At 44.3% G+C, this 24,592-nt stretch overlaps 1 protein-coding gene across 1 annotated transcript in view; it reads left to right on the top strand.

Annotated features, from left to right (window-relative positions):
* Positions 1 to 24,592, top strand: part of LOC144169645 (calcitonin gene-related peptide type 1 receptor-like) — a 260,413-nt gene that overhangs the window by 170,195 nt on the left and 65,626 nt on the right. Inside the window, exon 4 of the mRNA XM_077698911.1 lies at positions 22,831 to 22,962. Within this exon, the coding sequence (XP_077555037.1) occupies positions 22,921 to 22,962 (42 nt within the window). The 5' untranslated portion in view covers positions 22,831 to 22,920. The remainder of the gene's footprint in view (positions 1 to 22,830; positions 22,963 to 24,592) is intronic.

Below are 24,592 nucleotides of genomic sequence, written 5' to 3'. Positions count from 1 at the left end.
CCTGCTTTGCCACCGCCGCCGCTGGCACGAGACCGCATCACGAAGGCAAAACACGTCCCAGCACTACAAGCTATGAGCACGGTTGCGTGGGCAGCTCTCCCCGTGTCAAGGCTTACCCCATCCTCTTTTCTTGCGGCGTCACTCAGGCGCCGCATTTCAAAATGACCTTCCTGGGTATCATTCTTCCCTTCGGGTGCTATCCATCCCGCTGTACAATTATTATGCCATGCATTACGACAGCACTCTTGCAGTCAAGCAGCGTGTTGCACTCTTCCATTTTCTTCTCGACGCGCCTGTCCACGAATCTTACTGTGGCTGTCGCATCAATTTGGCATTTAGAAGGGTGTGGCGCAAGCCGGGGGTTTCAATTTGTGATATGCATGAGATTTGGCACTTTAATTCTGATTTCATGACCCTTACACGCATTGCCACTTCGGGCTACTTTTAACCTTTGTTGTCACGTGTGCGTCTGCGGCTTCCCAAGGCCGCAAATTCACGCAGCGGAAAATGACGCTTGCAGGATATACCAGCGATCACCTACGTGAGCACGTTCGTGTAATGGGGTGCGCTGTTGAAAGAAACCATAGACAACGACTGTGAAGACGGTTGTTTCGCCAACGGCTCGCGTGCTTGTGTCGGACACCAGATTGCCAGTCACCGTTGGTTGCTCCCTCTGCCTCGCCTCTCCATTCAGTCGCTCTGCCTAATAAATACAGTATGAGTCAGTGTTTATCGGGACTTAACAATACGTCCCGATACGTCCCAACCTTGCGTTCCCGACCTTGCCTAACAATACGTCCCAACCTTGTGTTGCGGGGTAGAAGACAAGGGAAAAAAATAACGGTTAACTTGGGTGCGTTGTTTTCAAGAATGTGACTTTTCTAGCGGTTTGTTTGGGCAAGCGAATGCGGTAGATTATGTCACTGCTACCGAATGTCTGGAGCGAGTAACAAAGCTTACGGGAAAATGCCCAAGTGGAGAGCGTGAATACTTAAATGTTGACGGGCCGTTAACAAGACATGTCAACTGTGGGCTAACTCAGGACATACTGCATTAGCGAAATAGTTTAAATTCACATCTTATCCAAATCTGTCACCTGGATATTTATAACTGGGTACGTTCTGCTGCCATAGACACAAGCAGCGATAAACTATCACATCTTGATTGCGGAACCATTCTTACTGAATTCATTAACAGCATTGAGGAATTCAGAATTTACGGCGCTTGGTTAATCATATTGTGCATTACTAGAAACCACGAAGGCTGTGTTATGCGCGTGTATTAGGGCATCAGCATATTCCAACGCTAGCCACTAGCATTCCACCAGCTAACGTCCGCATCGGGAAGCTGAACCTCTCTCGTCAACCAGCACTTAGTTGAGTGAGAGAGAGAGACGGAGAGAGAAAAACATTTATTGATTTGAGTGAGAGAAAGAAAGCGAAACGTTTATTTGAGCCAGGGTCACTGAAGGTTGGTGACGTCGAGTGTGGGGAAGACAAGAAGTAACGAAACCCCAGTAGAAGAGGCGAGAGTGTTCGAAGTGCGAAAAAAAAAAAAGCTCCGAGCTTTAGTTGCATCAAATGGACGGAGAGAGAGCGAGAGGGGGGAAGAGAGACAAAGAAAGAAAGAAGAGAGGGGGAAGAGAAAGAGAATGGGTAGCAAATTCGAAGTAGCGTGAACTTGGGGCACGGTATTTTAAAAGCCGCGAAAGTGGTCGCTTTACCCTTGGCAACGAATACTTTGTAGAGAGTTTTTGGAAGCTCATTTTATTGCCGTTACGTCTTTTTAGGGCTTTCAGTAGCCTTTATCGCGTCGCCATTTCTTTCTTTTCGAAACCTACGCCGTTGCCATGTGTTTAGTTGAAAGTCGGCGCCTGCCTTTTGGCTCTCCTCCCCTTTGTTCGCGCAGCTGTGATGAGAAGTTTACTGCTTTCAGTTCAACGACAACAAGTCCAGTCTCCCCACCCCCCTTACACTGTGGGCAGTTCTTGAGCCTCCTGCCACCTGCCTCCTAAGTGAACAGAGCATGCGCAGTACATCACTGAAGCGGTGGATTGATGGTCTTAGTAATTCTCACAACGTAGCAACCTCTCCGTCCCGTTTCAACACAAGCACATATCGGATCCATTTAGAAACTCCCGCCTGAAACTGGTTCACTTCCGGACATGCCTTTCTCACCTTTCTACTGTTCTAACAAAAGCACTGAACAGAAGTAAGGACTCTTCCTATTCGTTTTTAGCGTAAACGATGACCGGTGGAAACGCGCTTTCCCAAGATAACCGCTTCATGAAAGCTTGGGCGTGTTTCAATCGGCTGCGCAGGGCCGAGACAATCCGACCAAGACAAGTGCGTTCGCTAAGAACAAAAAAGATGTGAGGCTTAACGTAATATAGCAGTGGCGGTACAATACACGGGGTTCTCTGCGGGTGCTCAACAAGGCTTCTTTTTGAAGATTGGTCGGGCGCAGAGCGCAGCTCTCGTCTTGCGGCGACCACTTCAGAGCGCTTAGTCGATTCGCCGACGCCATCTGCGCCCTCCATTTGCTGTTGTGCGTTCTTTTTTGTTTCGTAATTCTGTTGAGTTCTTCTAAGCATCTCATTCTGTGGTCTTTAGCTATCGGGAAAATAAAGCATTTCGGCACGCTGCTAAACCCCACAGGACAAGAGAGTGACGCACAAGAAAAAAGAAAAAAACGCAAGGCTGGGGGTTCTCGGAATCAATGGACCACAAAGAAGCTAATGAAGAGGCTATGGTGTAGTTTTCTGGACACGTGCGCATTATTTATGTGAGATAAGGAAGAGGAAAAAGAACGAAGGCAATAAGGGGAGCAGTGCTGCCATAATTATCACACCGCTCAAAGATAAAGAGCCAGGGTTTCAAGTTTCAAGTTTATTTCCGACATTACAGTGTTGGGGGTCCACCAGGCGAAAAAGCGGTCAGCGACCACTTGAAGGGTGCCTAGCAGCCCGTAAACACCGCAGCTGTTTGGCAACGGTAAAAAGCATACACACGCTAATATATACGTGAAATTAACAGATATATACACATGTAAAAACGCACCTAATACTAACAACAATGCATACGCGTACACACTCTTAGATAATATTAATCATGACATGCATTAAGTAACAATAGAAAAAAATGCATCGACACAATAAACACAATTCTGAAATATAACAGAACCCGCTATACCTTATGCAAGTCATGTGACACTTCACTGTGTGAAACAAAAAGAAACAGAACAAACAATAAAAGCCAATACAAGTGCACAAAAGTAAGACAAACAGCTATCTGGCCACAGAATATTTACGCAGATTTGTCTTCGTACATTTTCTGTAGTCTATACCATCTTTTTGAAATTTGTTAAGGACGGAGGGCAATGAATATTGCAAGGACTGTAGAAAATACCCGGCGCGCCGAAGGGGAACGAGTCACCTGTCACCGCTGCGTGTGCGAGAGTCGCTTGTTTGAAGAGTAATAGTTGAAATTGTTATAATGAAGTTTCTGAACTTGTCATTATAAAAAAGATACGAATTAAGTTGAAGGAAATCATAGAAATTCCTCGCGCAATTTCATGTCGGGAAAACAGCGGTGCACTAGGATCTCTGAAAGGGACATTTGAAATAAATCGAAGTGCTCTCTTTTGCAGGCGTGATATTAAATCTAGGTTATGCATCGTAGTTCTTCCCCACACTAGGGGGCAGTAGTTAATGTGGGTAGCAAATAAGGCGTGGTAAATGTTTAGCCTAATGTGTTCTGGGAGAAAATGGCGACATCGCGATATCGCACCATCGGCGGATGACAGGGATCTAGCTAGCATTTCAACGTGAGACGTCCATGCGAGGTATGCAGAAAAGGTGATAGTACCTAGTATTTTATGTTTGTCAACCATTTCAACAGGCGTGCCCCCTAATGTTAATATACTTTCCACCTTTGTTGCTTTGTTCTTAGATTTAAATAAGACTGTCTTAGTGTTACCCGCGTTAATTTTGAGTCCATTGGTGTTTGACCGTTCAAAAACTTCAGTAAGTGCTTTTTGAGCTTTTAACATGCTTTCCTCTATATTACTACTGGAAACAAAAAGACTGGTGTCGTCTGCATACAACAGAAAGGTAGCATCACAAGGAATGTTAACGATGTCATTGGCATATGCATTGAAACGAAAGGGCCCTAGAATACTTCCTTGGGGTACACCAGAAGAGACTGTTTTAAAAGAAGAATAAAAATCACCTATTGCCACGCGTTGCTGCCGATCAGAAAGATAGGACGTAAAAAGGGAACTTGACACGCCGCGTATTCCGTTGTCATACAACTTATTTAGTAATATTTCATGATTTAGATAGTGGAAGGCTTTGCTATAATCGATAAATATGCCTAACGCCATTTCGTTTTTTTCTATGTTAGCGATTATAAGTTCCTTCTGGGTTAATAGTGCCGTCTCTGTAGATTTGCCTTTTTGAAAGCCATGTTGGCACTCCGAGGGTATGTTATATCTACACAAAAAGCTGTTTACGGGTGAGTAAATTATTTTTTCTAATCCTTTTGAGAAAACCGGAAGTATGGAGACTGGTCTGTAGTTATTAAGGTCATTAGCATTGCCACTTTTGAAAAAGAGAGTCACTTTCGCCTTCTTCATGGCACGTAGGAAACAACCGGAACACAGAACGATATTAAATATGTATACAAGGCACGGCGCGAGAATATCCATTACGTGCTTAACGGATTTTATTTCAATATCGTTAACATCTTTAGCCGTGCTGTTTTTTAAGCCCATAAATGTACGGTAAACCTCAAGTTCATTCGTTGGACTGAGAAATATTGTGTCATCGTTCTGAAAATGGGTTGGGGAGAAGGTAAGGTTTTTTGCTGGTCGAACCATATTTACAAAATTCTCATTAAAATAATCACACAAGGAAACGCCTTCTGAATTGCGGACCTTTGCAACTATGTTAGAAAGAATTTTTTTTCCTTTTACGTCCTAGAGCTTCATTAATGATTTTCCATACTTTATCAGGTCGTTGCTCTGAAACGTGGCCAAAAAAATTTTCATTTTCGTGGTATAATGCGTTCGCCTTCTTTAGCTCAGAGGTTACTTTGTACCGATATTTTTTGAACGTCGAAAAGTCAGAAGGATTTTTGTGCTTAGAAACGTTTTGAAAAGTAGGTTCTTGCGTTTGATCATTTTTATATGTTGTGGTCGTACCCAAGGCTTCGTTATCGTTGTTTTAAATTTTGCGCTGATGTATGGAAAACAGACATTGTCATATTTACAAATGATGGACAAGAATTTACTGTAACTAGGGTCCCCATCGGTTACAGCGCAAACGGATGACGAGTCTTCGTTTACCATGCATGTTCGAAATAAATTAAGGTTGGAGCTTGAGAACGATCTGAACTTAATTTTAGCTTGTAGCTGGCGAGGTTCCTCTGCTTGTATGCTACTGGAATAACGAATAAAAATTGTACAGTGATCGCTAAGGCCGCAGCTTATCGTACCAGCCAAATGAACCTCGGTGTGTCCACTAACGATTAAAAGATCAAGAATTCATTGACCAGATTCTGTTACTCGTGCCGGCGTTGAAATGACGTTCTGGAATCCGCACAAAGAAATATGATAACTAAATGCCCGGGAACTAGCGGTATCATCCAGCAAATTGATATTAAAATCACCACCAAGCAGCATTTGGTACTGATGAAATGAAGAAAATTCAAGCAGTTTTGCTAAGAATTCCAGAAATACAGTTAAATTACCAGAAGGGGGGCGGTATAAGACAGCGTAAATGTTGCTACCGTTTGTCAGGCACAATACCTCGTATTCCGGAGTCACACGTGTGTATTGTTGTAGTACTTCGCACTGGAAACGCTTTCTAACGTGTATCGCAACCACACCACCGTGCATTCCAGTTCTGTTGATAAAGTAATGATTGTATTCATCTAAAATTAGCATATCACTATGTATGTCGTACCAGGTTTGAGATAGCATTATGATGTCGAACAGAAATTGAAATTCAGTGAAAAAATGGTCAGTTCATCTTGTTTAGGCGGAGCGGAGCGTGCATTATTGGGAAGAGCAGAAACAGTGCTCTGTGCTTTGGGTGCAACTGCAATTTCACATGGCAAATAATATTCATGATAAAACATGCTACAAAGAAGTAAAAGAAGAAGGAGAATGGGAGCTACTCTCTAAATTAGCAGATTTTGCTCAGGTCATGGTCTGTCTCGATGCGAACTAAGCCGCTTCTTTCTGACTGGCGTGCAAATATTTTCCCGTTCCGCGTCCAGAGAAAGCGCCACTGACACTGCCTCTCCCTTCCTATAGCCAGTGACAAAATACGCTTCAAAGCGGGACAGAGATGCTCATTCAAAAAAATTTGGGCTTCACTTGACAGACCAAATTCGCTATTTTTTAACGCGATGGATGCGTGCCTTTTCAAGGGCAATGTCTCGCTTCTGCCTGCTCTTAAACTGAACAACTACGTTTGTCTTTCCTGGTTCCCGAGGGTGTGAAGGTCAGTGCTAAAACCAGGCCGAGAGTACAGGGCATTGCAACCGATGTTATTTTGAACGAAAATTTAGCTTGTGACTACTTTCTGGCTGCTCTAGAATTGGATCTGCTCTAAAATTTCCGGCCCTGTCACCGGCGAGGGACTAAGAAGGGGTTAGTACCAGGCGTCTGCATCAGAAGACCACCTCGTAAATGAAGTAGGAAGGTTTCGAGACTTTTATTTTGTGCTGTATATAACTTCACTAAGTCTCAAGTGGCTGTCAATAACCCACTGTAGCAACGCTGGGTCCATGACGCGTCCCGCCATTAATGTTGGAGCGTACGATTTCAGCATTGCATGGTAAGGCTCTTAACACTCAGTTTAGTTACGTTCACTGAGTGTCCGATATGCACGTTCTTAGACTTCGAGGGCTGCCTGGTGTGGTTTAAAAAAAAACTACAGTCTCTGGAAATCAGTAGAGCTAAACTAGAGGAAAAAGGGAAGGGAGGGGAATTGGTAAGTGAGTGTGGTTAGCCAGTGTAATTCGATTGGATACTCTACGCTTGCGAAATGTTGTGGGGGCCAAAATTAGACGTAGATATATAAACGACAACAAATACACCCCAAATAAAGCGAGAAATGAAAATAAATTCTGTAATGATTACCCCACTCTGCACCGAAAGGAGCTAACACAAGCAAACGCGTAGTCGTCCACAAAGATAAGTCTCTAGATACGTTAGCATAGGCCAGTCATTCTGAGGAAGTGAAGATGCCCCTCCATGGGCTTCCAGAAATGGCATGGTTGAGGCCAAGAGCCTAGAAGAGTCTGCACTGTGGATGGTTCGTTTCCCAGTCTGCATAGTGTGCTTTGCGCCGCACCAGTTGTAGAACGGGTTCGGACCCACAAGTCGATGAGACCCTCCTAGCCTCGACGACGTTACAGACACAGCGGGCAGCCCTGTCTGCCATTGCGGTGAAGCAGAAAAATGCTTTACTAAAAGTTGTCGTGGCTACAGGAAATAATATAACGTTGCTTTACAGGTGGTATTCATTGAAAAGTTGAGCTGTCAATTTCTTTGCTTGGCAACGCTGGAAACGGCCACGGACAAGGCGCGGCTTGTGCCACTGCGGCCGCTCGCCGAAGAAAAAAAAAAAAACACCGGCGTGCGTCGTCTGCTCCGTTTCAACCCGATTCTCAACGGCGGTGTCAACAGAGATGTTATTGATCTCACTCACATTGGAGTCGAGGCATTACTTTGAGTTCGGTGGGGGAGAGTTTGGAACGTCCAACAGAGATCATGGGCTTGGCACGGACAAGTACCGCCATCCCGCGGAGTCCGACGTAACCAGTGATGGCGCACTGGCATGGTTGCCTGCATGCGTGCCTCGCCAATGAATAGAAGCTATAGCCAGTGCGACCATGAGCAATTTGACGCTACTGTTGAGGACCCAGTAAAGTCTGGCGATTATTTCAAAAGACCGGGGTGGTACATTTCGCCATTGTAGTTTTACGGGCAATTCTCGGCCGAGATAGTGTAGCGCTAGTTAGTGGGCAGTTCGAACAGCCTTAAGCGCTGAATACATGGAGCGAACTTTCACGACGAAGTTCGCCCAGCGGAAAATCCGCCGCGGCACAGCGCCGAGTGTTCGTCGGGCTGCGCTGCACGGGGCGAAGACACGGCGTCCGCCGCAACCACCGCAACCTCGCAGCTGGGTCGGTGTCAGTGTGGCTAGATGAGGCAAATGCAGCGAAATGAAGTGCATCACAAGCAGAAGGCTCTCGATACCACTACAACTTTTTGTAAAATTATGAAACACTTCAAAAACGCATAAAATTATTGTTTTAAAACAGTTTCTAATCTTGCTGTTGTGTTGCCGATATGCATGTGCCGCCGCAGTTGAAAGAAAGCGGCGATCTGAATGCAGTCTGGCTACACAGGGCAAAAATCGTCTGCACTTCATTCTCTGCTCCAGCTACGCGCGAAGCTTTTGTCACTACCTCCGCTGAATGGTTACGGTCATTAGGTAGGAATACGGGCGGTGGGTGTTTGGGTGGCCGTGAAGTAGCCGAAAGCGGCTTATGCACAGTAGCTTATTCCCAGCTGCACAGGTCACCACCACTTCATTGTGTGCGCGTCGAGTGTGTGCAGTGGCGTGAACGGTGAACATCACGCCCAGCAGACGACGCAGACGACGCAGACAAGCGGAGCAGGCGGAAATGGGGGCGAGCGGCGAGACCTCCTGATTGGCTAGTTTTGGTACGCTGTTTGTTTGCCGCTTCCGGTGCCGTCGATGCCGGACGAACTTATCTGTCCTCGGCAGTTCGGTGGCAGACGACGTTTTTTCAGCCTCCGCGCGTCGGGCGGGCGCCGCCGGGCGTTGTTCGTCGACTTTTCGTCGCATATTCGCTCCATGTATTCAGGCCTTTACTCACGCCGTCTTTACCGCCAATGCCACAGTGGTTTGGGAGTCACTGAAACGCAACATCGTGGCAACAATTGGGGGACCAAATTCGGTAAGGGCGCGTTTACCAGGAAGCCTCCCTGGACACAAACCATTTCTCACCAGCACATAACATGGCAAACTTGGTGTAGCGTTCAACCGCAGCCTCTCTATAAACCGATGGTCGAAGTTTCTTAGTTACGTCGTATCACGAGTACCACAAGTTCCACTGTATTACAACAAGCTCCACCCATCATGTTTGTAAAGAGCTAGATTACTTCTATTGTCTGTTATTAGGAAACCAACCCCTTGTTTGTGAGGGGCGTTTCATGCCGATAGTAGCGATGCGTCGTGACGTGTTTTCGGAGAGGAAGAACTTTCCCTTGAAACCATGCACACATCATACTGTATGATAAAATTCTATAGCGCACACGGGATGCGGGATGCTCAGTTATTGCGATAAACGGCATTTGTTTGACAGTGTTTAGTGGAAGACATTTATTCAGTTTCAGTCATTGGTTCATTTTTTTTATACCAGCAAACCTAACGCACAGCAATAATACATAATTTCAGCAACACGTAATTTCTTCAGAAAAAAAAAACGATAAAAAACTAGAAAAAAGGGCGGTTGAAACGTATAGGACAAAGCACTTCCGGTTTGGTGTTTCCCGGAAGTGCTTCCGGGAACTGCTGCATTGTCTCCGGTGCTTAACCTCCGTTTTGTCCCAATTTGTTTTTCACTTTTATTCATGTAATTATGCATTTGCACCCACTTCTCAGCCTTATGTTCAACATCGACATACACACATTTGACGTGCTACGACGTAGAAATTTCTACCTTTTTTCGCTACGTGCCGTGAGAAACAAAAGACAACTCAATGTACCAGCATCAAGGAAAACCGACTAGCAGTAGCAATTGTTTGAGAGAAAATCTGATAGCGTTAATAATTTTTGATATGCTTTGTATATTCGCTCATAGGAAAGGGGAAGTTCATGTTATCATTCAACTTCCCAAGGCCGACACGAAACTATTTCTTTTACGTAATTTTTTTTTGCTTGGCCGTTGTCACCGTTTTTGTTGTATTTCATTACGGAAACTATCGCGCGAATCAGGCGCGTGCACTTCGCTTTGTTGTATATACTGAAGTGATTAAAATAGTGAAGCTCACAGGCATTTATTATCACATGGTTCAGAGACGGCGGTGAGGTTGGCGAGCTTTGGTAGTTCCCGCGATAATTGTGTGATCGCTTTGTGGTAGCTGTGACGTGTTCTGAAGTGATCTATACCTTGATAAAATTTGACAGTAAGTGCGCATCAAGCTGCGGCCTTCACCACGTCGCGTGCCTTCCTGCAAAAAGGGACCACATGACATAATCACAAAAGGGTCGTAGCTCTAAAAGACGGGGGAAGGAGCACATCCATTGCAATTATTGCGAAATTTTGTTGACAGTCTGGCCCTTAAGATCGGTTTCGATGTACCAATTTAAAATAGAACGACTTCTGTGAGTTCCCTGATGCGCTATAAACCACCGCATACGCGAAAAACCACATATATTGTCTTGATTTTTTGGGGACTCTTAACAGCCTTATCCTTCGTGGCTCGATGACTTCGTACGAGCACGATCAAAAAAATAAAAAAAGAACGGCTGGCTGATCTCCTCATTTCCCAGTTTTTTCTCGTCGAATGACTGGCTTCCTTGGTATGACGTAATGACGTCTTTTTGGGGTTTTTTGTTCTGCAGTTAAAAAAAAACGCTCGTTCAACGTGGCACTGGTCGGGCGAGAATCAGGTGTTTTTTTTCTTACCTAAAATTCCACTGGTGGTACACAGCTTCCGAACCGGTCGACTATTTATATGTCATGGCTATTACAAAACACCTGGACATAGGATACCGTGTATGGGATATGGCGTGTAGGATAGCGTATAACAATTGGCTGTAGAACCAGTGAAGGAGGACTCAGCGCCAATACCCACAGGTAAACCAGTCGCATTCATAACACGTATCCTAGAAGAGAAACCCCATCTGAAACGCCTCTTATGAACCAAGATGTACCTACGGGAGGAGAGGAGCCCGCACAAGAATGGCGTCCCAGTGCCGCGAGATAGGCCAGGTTGCCGGTACACCCGCAAGCATCAGAAGTCAAAAAAGCTTTCACATTCCGGTGGCGCTTCGCTCTCTCTCCCCCTCTAACACCCTCCCCCTCTCAATCTCCAACCTCATGCAGTCAACATGCCTCAAACAACGAAGTTTATTTACTATTAATTTATGTAAGTAGCCGTTATATTGTTATGAAGCCATTATTTTGTTGTCTCAATACCAAACCTTAAGTAATACCCATCTGGGGCTATACGTCCCCTATTAGAAGGTTAAAAAAATAACAGAGGAGCGAGTTTAGCGGAACCTTCGTCTAATTCAGCAACGCGGTCCGCCCTTTGTATCATCACTTAGTGAAATAGAGGAGACGTTTGGATTCCGCGCAAATATCCCGTGAGCAGTACAGGCACTACAGTGATATAGAATAATACTATAATATCATAATAAAAATATAAAGTAATAAAGTGATCTCGCAATTTTAATATTAATATTCACCCGCCTTGGTGGCTCAGTGGCTAAGGCTTTGTGCTGTTGAGCACGAGGACGCGGGTTCGAATCCCGGCCGCGGCGGCCGCTTTTCTGATGGAGGCGAAAAGCAGAACTGCCCGTGTGTACGAGATTTCCGCGCACGTTAAAGATCCCCAGGTGGTCAAAATAAATCCGGAGCCCTCCACTACGGTGCGCCTCATCGCTTCCGTTGCGTCGGCGCGTTAAACCCTACAATTAATTATTCTCAATGATCAGAGCTATGGAAGCAACATCAAGCCCTTCATCCTCGTTCTGCTTTTTCTTTTTGGTTAGTTCTTAGTCACCTTCTGGCTAATCGGTTTTGGCTAAGAGCATTTTCTTCCCGTTGGGAAACAACGTTCGCCTGCACCAAGGAGGGTAAAACTGCCTTCGATATTAAAGCTCTACCGAATTTCTTTTCGTAAGCGAAAATCTGTACAGAATTGTAGCAAACTGTCTCTTTAACACAAAATCGGCTGTAGCTTCCCTATACTTCCCAATATACTTCCCAATACAGCTTCCCAACTCTTTTGGGGAGTCCGTGGTGGTGACCCGTTGAGCCCGTAAGCCTACTTGCAGTGCGGCATCTCCGGTGAAATTTTGTTTCGAGGGCGTTTCGTTGCCACGTAGTGCTCCGATCACGGATTCTTTGCGGCGGATATGTTAGCCAGCCGACAAGCTAAGGGAATTCTCGCATTTCGGCTTACTGATATGCTCGTTCAGGCACGCTGGAGAGTGTGCAGTCCGTTTGGCGATACAGCTTGTGTAAACAAAAACACCTCACGTTTGCAGATGCAGCGGCGCCAAGGAAGTTTCAATGCGTAGCATTCTTTGCCGAGTACCCCCACAGCCAGGACCATGGAATGCTCTGCATATCCACAAAAAATGCAGCTATCGCGAAAGTTCCACCTGTAGTCGTTATAATAGCTTAAACGGATATAATTAGTCGAAAAAATTTTGAAAAAATAGGAGAAATATAAAAAATACAAAAAATGGCAAACCGTATACAACTCCCTGCATTTCCACAATGATACATATTTCGCGCAAATTTCCCCTGTAATCATTATCCTAGCGTAAATGGAGCGTGATTGGTCGAACAAAATTTAGAAAAAAAATACAAAAATAAGAACATTATAAAAAAAATTACGGGAAATGGCGAACCGTGTAACGCCCTCCGTTTCCCCAATAATGCAGATTTCGCAGAGGCTCCACCTCCAATAGTTATAGTAGCGTAAGTGAAGATAATAGGTGGAACGAAACTTTTAAAAACTAAAAAAATAGAAACATACATAAAGTAATTGCGAAACAGGGAAACCGTATAATTCCCTCCAATTCCACAATAATGTAGATTTCGGGATAGATGCAAATGTAATTGTTATATTAGCGTCAGTGAAGATAATTGGTCGAACAAAATTTTAAAAAACTTACATATTGAAAAAAAAAATTATGGTAACCGGGGAACCGTATAACGCCTTCCATTTCCACAATAATGCAGTTTTCGGGGAAGATCCAATTGTAATCGTTATAATAGCGTAAGTGGAGATAATTGGTTGAATAAAATTTGTAAAATCTAAAAGCAAAAAACAAAAACAAAAAATAGCCAATCGTGTAACGCCCTTCATTTACAAAAAGTGCAGATGTGGCTCAGCTAACACCTGCAATCATAATAATAGCGCAAAGCGAGATAACTGGTCTGACAGGGTTTAGAAAAATCAATAAGGTTAGCCGATAAGAACTCATACTCAATACAACCGGCATAAGAATGCTACCCATTAGTGGACAATTCTCTGAATTTCTGACGATTTTTTTCTTTATTTCGTCCCACCAAACAGCGTAAAGGTGCCGTACCGAGCCAGGAAGTGCTTTCTCCCACCGAAGCAGACATACCTGACCTGACACGTTAGCCGGAAACCAACTTTGAGTGCAAATTTCAAAAAAAAAAAAAAACATGGGACATCCTGATTAAAAGCTGATCGAGCGGAATGGACGCTGAAACCGCCACGTTAATTGAATGTTTTAGAGGTTTCACCCACCATAGCTACATCTGGGCTATGGAGGCCGGCTCCGGGTTCATTTTGACCACCTGATAATCTTGAAGTTGCGCCCAAATCTCGACGCACGAGCGTTTTAGCTTTTAGCCTCCATCTAAAAAGCAGCCACATCGGCCTGGACCGAACCCGCGTCCTTCAACTCAGCAGCACAAAACTTTAGCCACTGAGTCACCTTGACGGGTGGAACCATCATGTGACCTTTAACTACTGCCAATCTGCGCATGCTCTACAAACATATTTTAATAGGAATATTGAAACTTCTGCGAAGATATTTGAAAACTTGGCCCGGGAGGGCCTACCTGTATTCGCGCGTCCGTGGGCACGTGTATGCGCGTCTGTTGGCCTATTGCGGAAAATGTGTGTCTGTGTGTCGGCGTATCAGCTTTCGCGTTTCCTGCTTTTTCCCACGAGGTCTTTATTATTTCGCTTAGTCATTTGCACGTAGAGCGTGCGCGGCACTACTACCCATGCGCTCGCAGCACCGTACCTTCGATGAAATTCCTTTATTTTTTTTATCTCATATTTCGTTTTGCTGTTCATCCAACCGCAAGCATATATAAGCCCTGCGAGCGCTTGTACCGAGACAGCGAGGAATTATTCGTACAGCTCCTCTTCGGACGTCGCTGCAGTTTTAGCCCGTCTGAAACTTGAGAATGACTTCTCTGAACCGAAATAATTGTCTCCAAGCAACGAAAAAGGGCAAGGAAAAAAATCCAAGCGCCCGCGAGCTGAAATCAAGAAAACAATCTGTGTAAAAATACGGGAATGGTCGCCGAGTGAACTGTGATTACCTGCTCGAATTTCAGCCGAAAATTGAACGCACAGAAAGAAGTTGCAAGCGCACGCACCCAGTACGGGCTTTCCTCCCTCGCATGTCGCCGTTGTAAAAGTGTAAAATTGCTAAGGAAGGACAATCTCGCGCCTTGAGTTTTGAATTACAAGAAGCAAATGGCGAAGAAGAAGCTTTCGAAAGGAAATTACCAAGAGGGGGGGGGAGGCAGGGTCTTGCCTTGATCAACTGCAAGCATTTTTTTATGTTTTCTTCTTTTCGGGTCATAGAGCATCATTCAGCCGCCTCAGCGCTCAGAAACAAACAAAAACCAGATTCAAAGCCTTTAACTTTAAGAATTAGTCCGCCTCCATAAGCGCACCTATTGTTTTTGAAGAGCATTTTTTCTATATATAGCTGCAGGAACTCCATTTTAAAAAAAATAGCGTTCACAGCTACGCGCCTATGCTTTCGTCAGTTGTTTCCAGGGCCCCGCTGTTTGAAGGAACGCCATGTTAATTACCTAGGATATGATAACGAGCTATTTAAAACGTTTTCTTTTCTACTAATTCTTCACAGGAGCAATCGTGAGCACGCACGACGGACGTTAGTCGCTCCACAAAAAAAAAATGACACAGAGAAGGCTAAAGTATACAGGCTGTGGCATAGCATCTTGAAAGGAGTGGCGCCGGCAAATTGCATCTGCACTTAACCCGGCAACGACAACGAAAAAACCGTTGCGTTTTTTTTCCCTCGGGCACAGCCCGTTGCATATTCATGCAGTGTGAAAATCGCAATAAAAGCGGAAGCTCGAGGTTAATTAAGATGATTGCTCGTTCGGTCTGATAATTCCTCTCTGAAAATCTTCCTCTGAAATTGATGGTTAGGAGGGAAGCCATTTTATCGTAGCGTCGTTTGTAAAATATGGCATTGCCGCAATTACTGTCACAGCTAAAAGCATTAGGATCAGTGTACGCCCGCATCTATCTCAAAAGATGACTAACCCTCTCTTTCTGAACCGCCAAACAAGCTTTCTCTTTTTCACACGCACATGCGAGTCCACACGCGTCATCGTTACATCATCGGTTTTAAAAATTACGATGTGTTACCACCTACAGTAGTTGAATTATATTCCAACCAGTGCGGCGATTTAATAGACTTAACGGAGAAACTTGACCTAAATTTCTCCAAGATTAGTGCGTTAGAACGTGACTAACAGCCAATATAGACGTCCATCTATCTCAAGTAGAGGACCATGTATTATTTGAAAGTGCGCCGTTAGCGACGAGTACCCTAAAGCGTTCCTACAACTTCACGGCGACTAGCTATAGTAAGAAATGCTTGAGATGCTGCAAATTTGTATTTTTGCTGAGAAAAATGAAAAAAGTTCTCCTCATTTACGTAAATTACAACCCCAGCATCGCCCGATTTCAGGATCCATACTTTCCCATGAAAAGTCATGCGACGGAACCATGAAAATATCGGGTATGCTAATAATCCCACCGCATGCTGCTCTGACGAGTTGTATGTACACGGCTTCACATCCATTCCGTACTTCAAATCCACGAAGACTGAAAACCATATGCTGGCACGGGGGGACGGGGCGAACAGGTAAACTTCGTTAGGTAGCGTATAAATGCTTCCTGCCACCTGAAAAAGAAAATTAATCTGTATTTGCCTCCTTTTTTAAATGTGAGAAATTCTCAAATAAATTTCCAGTGACATTTTTTCCATCACTAGCCTCTAGCCCCAACCCTCCAAAGAATATTCGCACGTCTTGTGTATATCCTTTAACGTGGCCACCAAAGGTCCACTCCAATTTTCTGCAAATTGATTGATTGATTGATTGATTGATTGATTGATTGATTGATTGATTGATTGATTGATTGATTGATTGATTGATTGATTGATTGATTGATTGAGTGAGTGATTGATTGATTGATTGATTGATTGTAGGGTTTAACACGCCGACGCAACGCAGGCGATGAGGCACGCTGTAGTGGAGGGCTCCACATTAATTTTGACCACCTGGTGATCTTTAACGTGCGCCGAAACCTCGTACACACGGGCGTTTTCTCTTTTCGCCCCCATGAGAAAAGCGTCCACCCCGGCCGGTAATTGAACGCGCGTCCTCGTGCTCAGCAGCACAATTCAGTAAAGTGACTTTAGTAATCTCTAGTCAGTCTCTAGAAAACTGTCCCAACTCTTCCAATAATCTTGAAGCGCGCCGCTCGTAACCTATAAAATCGTCACCAGAGGTCGACCACGTAGCATCACCTATAAAAGCAGCACCCGTGTCAGGCTGCGAGAAATCCGTTGTCATCACTCTTTCTTCGACACCACACACAAAACAAAATCCATGGACACCTAAGCAATTCTTGTGAATTGAAAGGGGGACATCATTAATGTCAAAATGAGCGCCGCTGAGTGCTCCTTCCAGTTTTTCTGGGCGAACAATTGTGACTATTGCGCCGCTGTGTGAGGTCAGCGAAGGGCGTGTTTAATATTACGTACCGCAGCCGTCGAACAGCGAATTTACAGCCACGGCTCCACTCTCCGCTATGGCACGTGGCCCTGCTTGTGCCGAGGCGTTTTCTAGCAGAGTGGTTGCTTACTCGCGTCTTTATTTGTGCTAGGATTGTGGTATGAAATACTTCGCAGTCGTTTGGTAAACGCTTCTCGGCTGCCTACGCCGGCTCCAACGCTGCGACCCGTTTTTCTGCTCAAATGAACCTTGGATGCTTTCCCATTATTAAAAGACCGTGCAACACTTTTCCTGACTTTTTTTTTCTAAATCTTAAATTCTTTCAGAACGCACTCAACAAACTCATCCAGTGCTTATAAAAGGGGTCAGAAAATTGCCACAGCCAAAAATTACTGATTTATGCCCAATAAATAACTTTAAATTTTGCTCAAAAGATTTCTCTCTCTTTTTCTGCACTGGCGTTCTCCAAGCGCTCAAATTACGTCCTTAGAGCAGTGCGGGAACTACTTGCCGGCTTCCTTCCAGTTGCCGCAATAAACGCTTTCGATGGTTACTTTGAAAAAATTGGCCGTGTATCTGCTCCTTTCGTCGCAAATGACGAGAAAAGACGATAGTCTTCTTCGACATTTGCCAAGTAAATGTTTCCCTTCGCTTTCCTGCTCACCTTTCATGTTGTTCCTCTTTCGTCGTGCTCCTCCCAAGATGAACCCGATAAAGGTTTACTGAAGTCAATTTAAATGTACCGTGTTCCACTGCTCCCGACCGGGTGCCTCGATGCCAGCGCTGCCGTACGGCGGAGACGAGTGGGTATCGAGGCACCCTAGCTCAACGTTTATAGAACCACGTTGCCCTACTCCACGTGCATTCCAAGCAGAACGTGGAACGGAACTAGTGGAACCTTTCGTAACTGTTGCCGCTTGATTTCTTAAAATTCCGGCAGAAGCTATAATGGCGTGGGCGACAGCAGGCGACGGAGGGATTTTTTTTGCGCAGCGGATGTAGTATTTCATTTTGCAAAAATCAAGCATCTATGAAGGTTTTTATAAAGGAAGACTGTAAATGTGACTTAATATTAATCTTCTTTCTTATATTTGCGTAATGTCTTGTTCTTGTTCAGCATTGTTGACACGTATGAACATTGACACCGGTCTTAGACGTTTAGATTTGGCTGTGACTAAATAAGACTATTGCGCAGATTTTCTTTCACTTTGGCCGAGTGGCTGAATCGAGCCACAGACAGACATACAGACAGAGAGACAAACAGTCATACAGACAGACCAAAATTTCTCGGTTTAAGTAGCCGACGAACGACTATCGTCTTTAAAAAATCCACACAGAAGCGAAGCATAAACGGAAGGCGGATATGGTGCGGTGTGCAACTCACCCGGTGCTGCTCCGTGATGGCGATAACTATAGCTTTCGAAGTGCTTCCAGACGCGAAGGAAAGAGTGAAAGCGTTTATCCGAAGTGTCGCAGAGCCCCTTCAACTCTTCTTTAATCGCCAGACTGTATACGTCTTCTGCGTGTCAAATGTCAGGGTGGCAGACTACTCACGCACGAGCCTTCGCCTGTAAAGCGTGCACTGCCTCAGCGAGACTTATACGACGGCAAAGCACCCTTAACGAAAAGTACGAAGGCTAACGAGGACGCAGCTGTAAATTAACTTCAAAGCAGTCCCACGTGCACAGTTTAGAACTCTAGGTAGTAAGACGGCAAAGATCAAGCCGGAAAGAACTGGAAGGGATGGAGGAGCCTTAATGTGAGCGTTTTACCTACTCCAGAGTCCTGAGGCGCATTGGTTGGTCCCAGCTCCGATATTGAAGGGACGCACAACTGAAACCGCGATTGGTCTGGCTGTGGTGCCGCATCACCTACCGCCGCATAGTCTCGTTTTTTCTGAAAACAGGCCTGTGTAACTCTTAAGGGTAGCTTACAGCCAACAATCAGCCATACACTTTGCAGGAGACCCCGAAAACTAACTTTGTCCCTTCATTTTCTCATTTCATTCAGGAACTTTATTTTCTTGCATTCACTTTCTCAATCCGAATCACCTAAGACAGAGATCACCGTGCTATCTGGATCGCCTAATCTAGATCGGTGACGCCTCTCACAATTCAGGAGACTTCACTTTGAGGTTTGAAGCTTGTTGAAGAATAAATGCGCATAAAATATGGAGAAATAACGCAATACTTTCAACCCGGACTGTGTCTCCATTTCGCCACGCTCACGTCAGAATACGAACAAAAATACGCAAAATTGGCGTAAACCAACACCAAACATAGGCTAGACCAACAAATCCACATATAATGTGAAACGGCCCCTGCTAACCTTAACTCGATGCATTAATTTGTTGTGCCAGGACAGCAGAAAGTACGCCTATAACGCTTTCGAACACTTTTGGTCGAACTAACAGCTTAGCTCCGAAATCGAATAGGTGACATGTCGGGCTGGACTCGCAAATACGATAACCCACCCACACAAACACTACTCTTTTAGGAGCAGAAGATAGCTGACCCTCTATGGTTGAAACTCGTACAGTTCGCCATAAGTATGACTCTGACCTTATCAATTAATCTCAAGTTTTGTGCCTTAAGAGATTATGCATTTGAAGTGGGTTTGATTTTGAAGCCATAGTTTTACACAGGCATTTTATAAAGCTGTGAATCCCTTATTAAGTGGCGTAGGCCATAATTACTAGCGAGTTGGTTATAATGACCAACTGTACGTATAAGCTGACAAATGTGTTGCGTAAACGCAGGAGTGTTGTGAAGAAGGGTTTTGTTTTGCTAGCGAGGGAAACGCTCGCCCCCACTATTTTTGCGCGCATGGCTATCGTGCATTCTGTCCCACCCATTTTTCTATTTCCGCTTCAGTTGATACGCGTGAGCCTTTTTTTTATTTATTTATCAGTTCCGTTTGCAATCACTGCCTCGTTTGTCCTCACTGAGGTGGAACGTTATCAGAAAAAAAAAACAGAGAAAAACGGGAAGGGCGTTTAGGCTGACGTAAAGAAACGTCGAGGATATCCGGAACCCTCGGTTCATGCGACCGCCACTCGCTGCGATTTGGGAGAGAAATCGAATTGTTGGAAAATACAGGAGAGTCCACAACCTCTTTTTATGCCATGGACGTCTCTTGTAGCGTTGAAAATGTTTGTTTTTAAAGGAAATAATCCAATGCTATGGACGTCTATTGAAGCTCTGGAAATGTTTGTTTATCAAGGAAATAGTTCAATCTTGATGACTAGGTCCATTTCCTGTGTTGTTGTTGTTTTTCGCATTCTTTGGGGGACTTCGTGGTATTTGGGTTTGGGTCGGATCGATGGACGCCACATATGGCAAAATTATGGGAAACCACTGAGCTCCTCATCTGTTGTAAATATTCATAAAAAGCAACCAAAAAGCTTAATTATATGCCTGTAAGTCAGTTGCATACGCTGAAATTCCCAAATGACTTTTATCTAGGACATCAAATGCTAAAATTTTATCGCGTACTGTTTGTGTAAGGCTGAGTCGAAACACAATTGTATGTGTGAACGTGACACCTTTTAATTTCGGGGGTGGGGTAGGGGGGGGGGGGGGGGGGGTTCCGGCTTTTATTGTGCGCGACTTCTTTCGTAGCTCAAAATCGATGGTTAATAAATTGTCAAAACATGTCCCCGTGAAACGTTAAAGTCGGCGTAAAGAAGAGTTTTATGTGTGCATAGAGTGCGTATATATTCTGGATTATCTGTATGACGAAATTATGTTTTTGGCTGCATCATGACGGTACGGCCCAGATTTATTGTATGTCGCGCATGCGTTGCTACCTACAAGGAAACATTTTCAAATCGAAAATAGATTTCAAAGCGTGCTCTTCGCTGCTTGCGTTTTGTGCCAGGAGAATATTAGAAAATTCCGCAACCCTTGGTCGCTGCTGAACCTTTATTCGTCTGCTTCCTATTGTTAATAGAATACTATTCTGGTATTTGGAACGGCGCGTGCCTCTCGAACACATTCATATCATAGACCATGTATAAAGGACATTTTTGTTCCTTCACAAATATCGCTTTCTTCTAGAATAGCGACGACGCTATTTTCGAATCTCTCATTTCTCGTACACTCCCACGTTCGAAAGCCAGGCGAAGAAAAGCTCCAGCTTGTTTTTCTTGTTACAATGTTGCACAGAAATAATTTTTCTCGGTCTGTTTGCAAATGGCATGTTTATCGACCGATTGAAGCGGTAGTAGGGGGCTACTGCTTGCCGAATGTTTCTGGTAATAATGCGCATTCTGTACGAAGTTGAGGATAATGATTCTGCTCTTAATGCGATTCATCACCAAAGAGAGTGTGGGTGGTGCAAAATTCCACCATCTCTCTTGGGTAGCGACGTTACGATCACGCCGCTCAGTAAGCGGCAGAAGAAAATATCGTCCCTAGACATCATACCAACACGTTTTGTGACGGTCAAAGCACTGCTGCTTCGTACTTCAGCCGAACGTAGGCGCCGCTTCGACAGAGACGGAAAATAGCGCGGGAAGTGGCGGAAGCGCCTTGCATAAATAAGAAAGTGGATGCGCGTTACAGTCTCCCATCGTTGCTCAAGACGGAAAATGAGGTGTCATGCTGAGCTCTTAGCCGACAGCTGTTTCTCCTTCATAAATAGCAGCAATATTAATAACTTTCTTTAAATCTTTGTGCAAGGTGGGTGGAGGATTTTGTACGGTCTGTATGTGCGGGATAATAATATAATCGTGGTTACAGATGATAATACAATACAGTATAATACAATACTATACTATGCAATACAGTACAATACAGTACAATATAAATGCTATCCTGACCTGAATAAAAACTAGTTGTGAGTTAAAGGTTGTCGTGTATTTTCCTTATAAATCGCCAGTTTTGGTATAAAATGCTTACAGCTTATGTTAATCTACTCTTCATAAAAACGCTATGATCTGCCAAATATATTGTCTTCTTAAATCTGGGTGATTTGGCAAATAAGTCACTCCGTGAGGAATTTACTTAAACTAACGTCATCTTCATGACATTTTATTGCTTTCACATCAGCCTTTTCACTGAAGGAGTAATGAACCAGCCCTTAATTTTTGTTGCGACTCGTGTTAATTGTTGTTGTAATCATTTATGAAGTAAGGGAGGCCCGCGCGATGAAAAAAAGGTTGGAGCGAGGAGGACAGACAAGCGTGACTAGCCAAGTAGCAGAGGCTATGAGTTCGTGACGGCCATGGATAAGATGACGGAAGTCAACAGAGCCAGTGTAACGTGGCGACCGTATGTCAGACGAGTGCCATTACGACTTGGGTGTATTCGTGCCTACACCAGCCTCGAGAGAGACCACTCTCTAGGACGAATAACACAAGGTTTGGGAAAGAATTGGGTCTTTTGAAGAGGGATCGTCTCAGAGTAATTTCTGGGGGATAGGCATTGGTAAGTATAGACGGTACAAAAAGACTCCGAGCTGCGCCAGAATCACTGGTCAAGGATACCGAATACTGACATCTCACATTGAGAACACTAGTGCGGGGAAGACTCCATTGGGGGAAGCCATCTTCTCACGGGCCACTGGAGGAGCCATTTGGTCCCGTGAAATTGTGTATGAAATCTGGTTTATAATTAACCGATACTTGTCACGCAGTACTCTGCGCAAGAAAAAATATGTTACCTCCACTTCGAATTTGTACTGCAGCTTGGATCACCGTGGTACATTTTAAAATTTCTGTGCAAGAGTTGGTACTACTTCGACACTGATTACTTCGCTGCCTTGGAAACAAAACAAGGGATATAAACGCGCTACTTACCGATTAACACCATTCGACTTGAACAAAATTTTACTTATGGAAGCGAGACAAAGTAATCGGAACAACTTAGAGCCGTACAAAAGTTTAAAAGTAAGCGTACAACCAAACAAAAACCACCTTTGGCGATGTGGTATTATAAAACAAAGAAGTCTTACTTTCCTAATGATTGACATGCGTTCTTTTGCTCTTCTCCAGGACCACATTGCACCAAGCTGTATGGTGCTGAACAAAGGGGAAGAAGATTCCTGACGAACGCCTCTCAATTCATCACACCACCAAGTCAGCATGCCAATCATCCATCCTCCTCACTGTTTCCTTGCTCTATTGGTAAGCTTCTCTTCCTCTTATTCGCTCTATAACTCCGCAACGGAGAACACAATGCACCCGCGTACTATGCGTGTCCAAGATCGCGCTATGAAACCAAACCTGTACAGCAGGGACGGAAAAAAACAAAGGTTTCTTTTGTGTACGCCAAGACTTGATTTCAGAAGTTCAATGTAAGGCTTCAGTGGCGTAAAAACGAAGTTTATTAGGCTGGGAAACTGATGTTCAGCTTTACGGCTTGAATCTTTTTAACATGATGATTATGGTTCTGCCTTACAATACAACATTTATTGAACATTGGGAGAAGTTTTGTGCATTCGCGGGAAAACTTTTTATGGGTTTGTGCTGCTGTGTCTTCAAAATCGCGCATATCATTCGTTGATGTATGAAGGCGCAACGGCTTAACGGTGCAATACCGGAGGAACATACTCGCAATGCCGTGACGCACACATACTATTAAGAAGTACAGTGACAAAATGAAAGCTAACCAAGATAAATGTCTCATTAAGATAAATGTTTTTTTTAGCTGCAGGTTATATGATTTGACTATCTTAATACGGTGATTTGCGAAAAGGTATGTATAGCACACAGAGGTTTTCCATTTAGAAACGACTTGCTATTGCCTGCATGTCGCAGCTTATCTGCCGGCACCGATTTTTATAGTGAGGCACGGGATAGAAATCTGCCACTAGTACCTAGGCGAGCCACACTTCAGCGAACGTGTCTTCGTGGAACCGCTGAAAACTGCCTCTTTCTTACTTGGCGTGGCTCTTAAACGAGCTCAAATGTTTTCTCTGGCTGGAGGAACCTTGATATTGTTAAAAGAGTACTTAATATTGTTGTTCTTTTCTCAAATAAAACTGTATTTGATACAGGTCTTCCGTACGTGGGAGGAAGTTCTAGGAAGTTTCGGGCCCTACGAATAAGAAAAAAAAGTTCCCTCGGTTATTGATTTTGTCGCCTGCGAGTTTCTTCTGTTGCCTCACTTTCCGTGATTAAATACGAGCCCGAGAACAGCAGCATATCGCCACGCAATCAGGCAAATAGCTTTCGCGCCCAAGCACCGCATTGGGGACGGCGTACTGCCAGTGAACCACATGCATGGAGGATGCTCTCCAAAACAATAATGTAAATAACGATCCAAACGAGGCCATTCGATAGCTATGCCAAGCAAGAGTGGCCACTTCCCAGCGACCCCATGATGGTACGTGACTAGTAGGAAACTAGTTAAGCTCATCATGAACCTCTAGGCGTTGAACTATGTGGCGCGAAGGTGCCACGTGGGTAGGAAAGTAAAATGAAAATATGAAGAAACACACTTGACTACCGCAAATACTGTTGATCCAGACTTTCTCTTTAAAAACAAAGCACACACGTTCGTTGTGTGCTAAATACGAAGCAAGTGGAATTAGATAAACTTGAGAAACATGCCTTTGCAGCGCCGCTTCCCAGGGCGTGATAATTGCTATCCTGAGAACAACTGCGTGAGTGATGCGAAAACTTAGGCCATTTTAGTTTACAATAGTAAGATGTCACCATATTTTTCCACAACTTTACAGCAGGAGTCATTTTCCCACTTCAAAAGACTATCTTAGGCCCTCGCTACGCTCAGGAATTTTGTACAGACTTTTAC

Source organism: Haemaphysalis longicornis, unplaced genomic scaffold, assembly GCF_048455015.1.
Source record: "Haemaphysalis longicornis isolate Haplotype H1 unplaced genomic scaffold, Haemaphysalis longicornis Haplotype H1 scaffold_2, whole genome shotgun sequence".
In the NCBI taxonomy this organism is placed as follows: Eukaryota; Metazoa; Arthropoda; class Arachnida; order Ixodida; family Ixodidae; genus Haemaphysalis; species Haemaphysalis longicornis.
The sequence above is the reverse complement of the archived record's forward strand: the minus strand, read 5'-3'. Positions and strand labels throughout refer to the sequence as shown.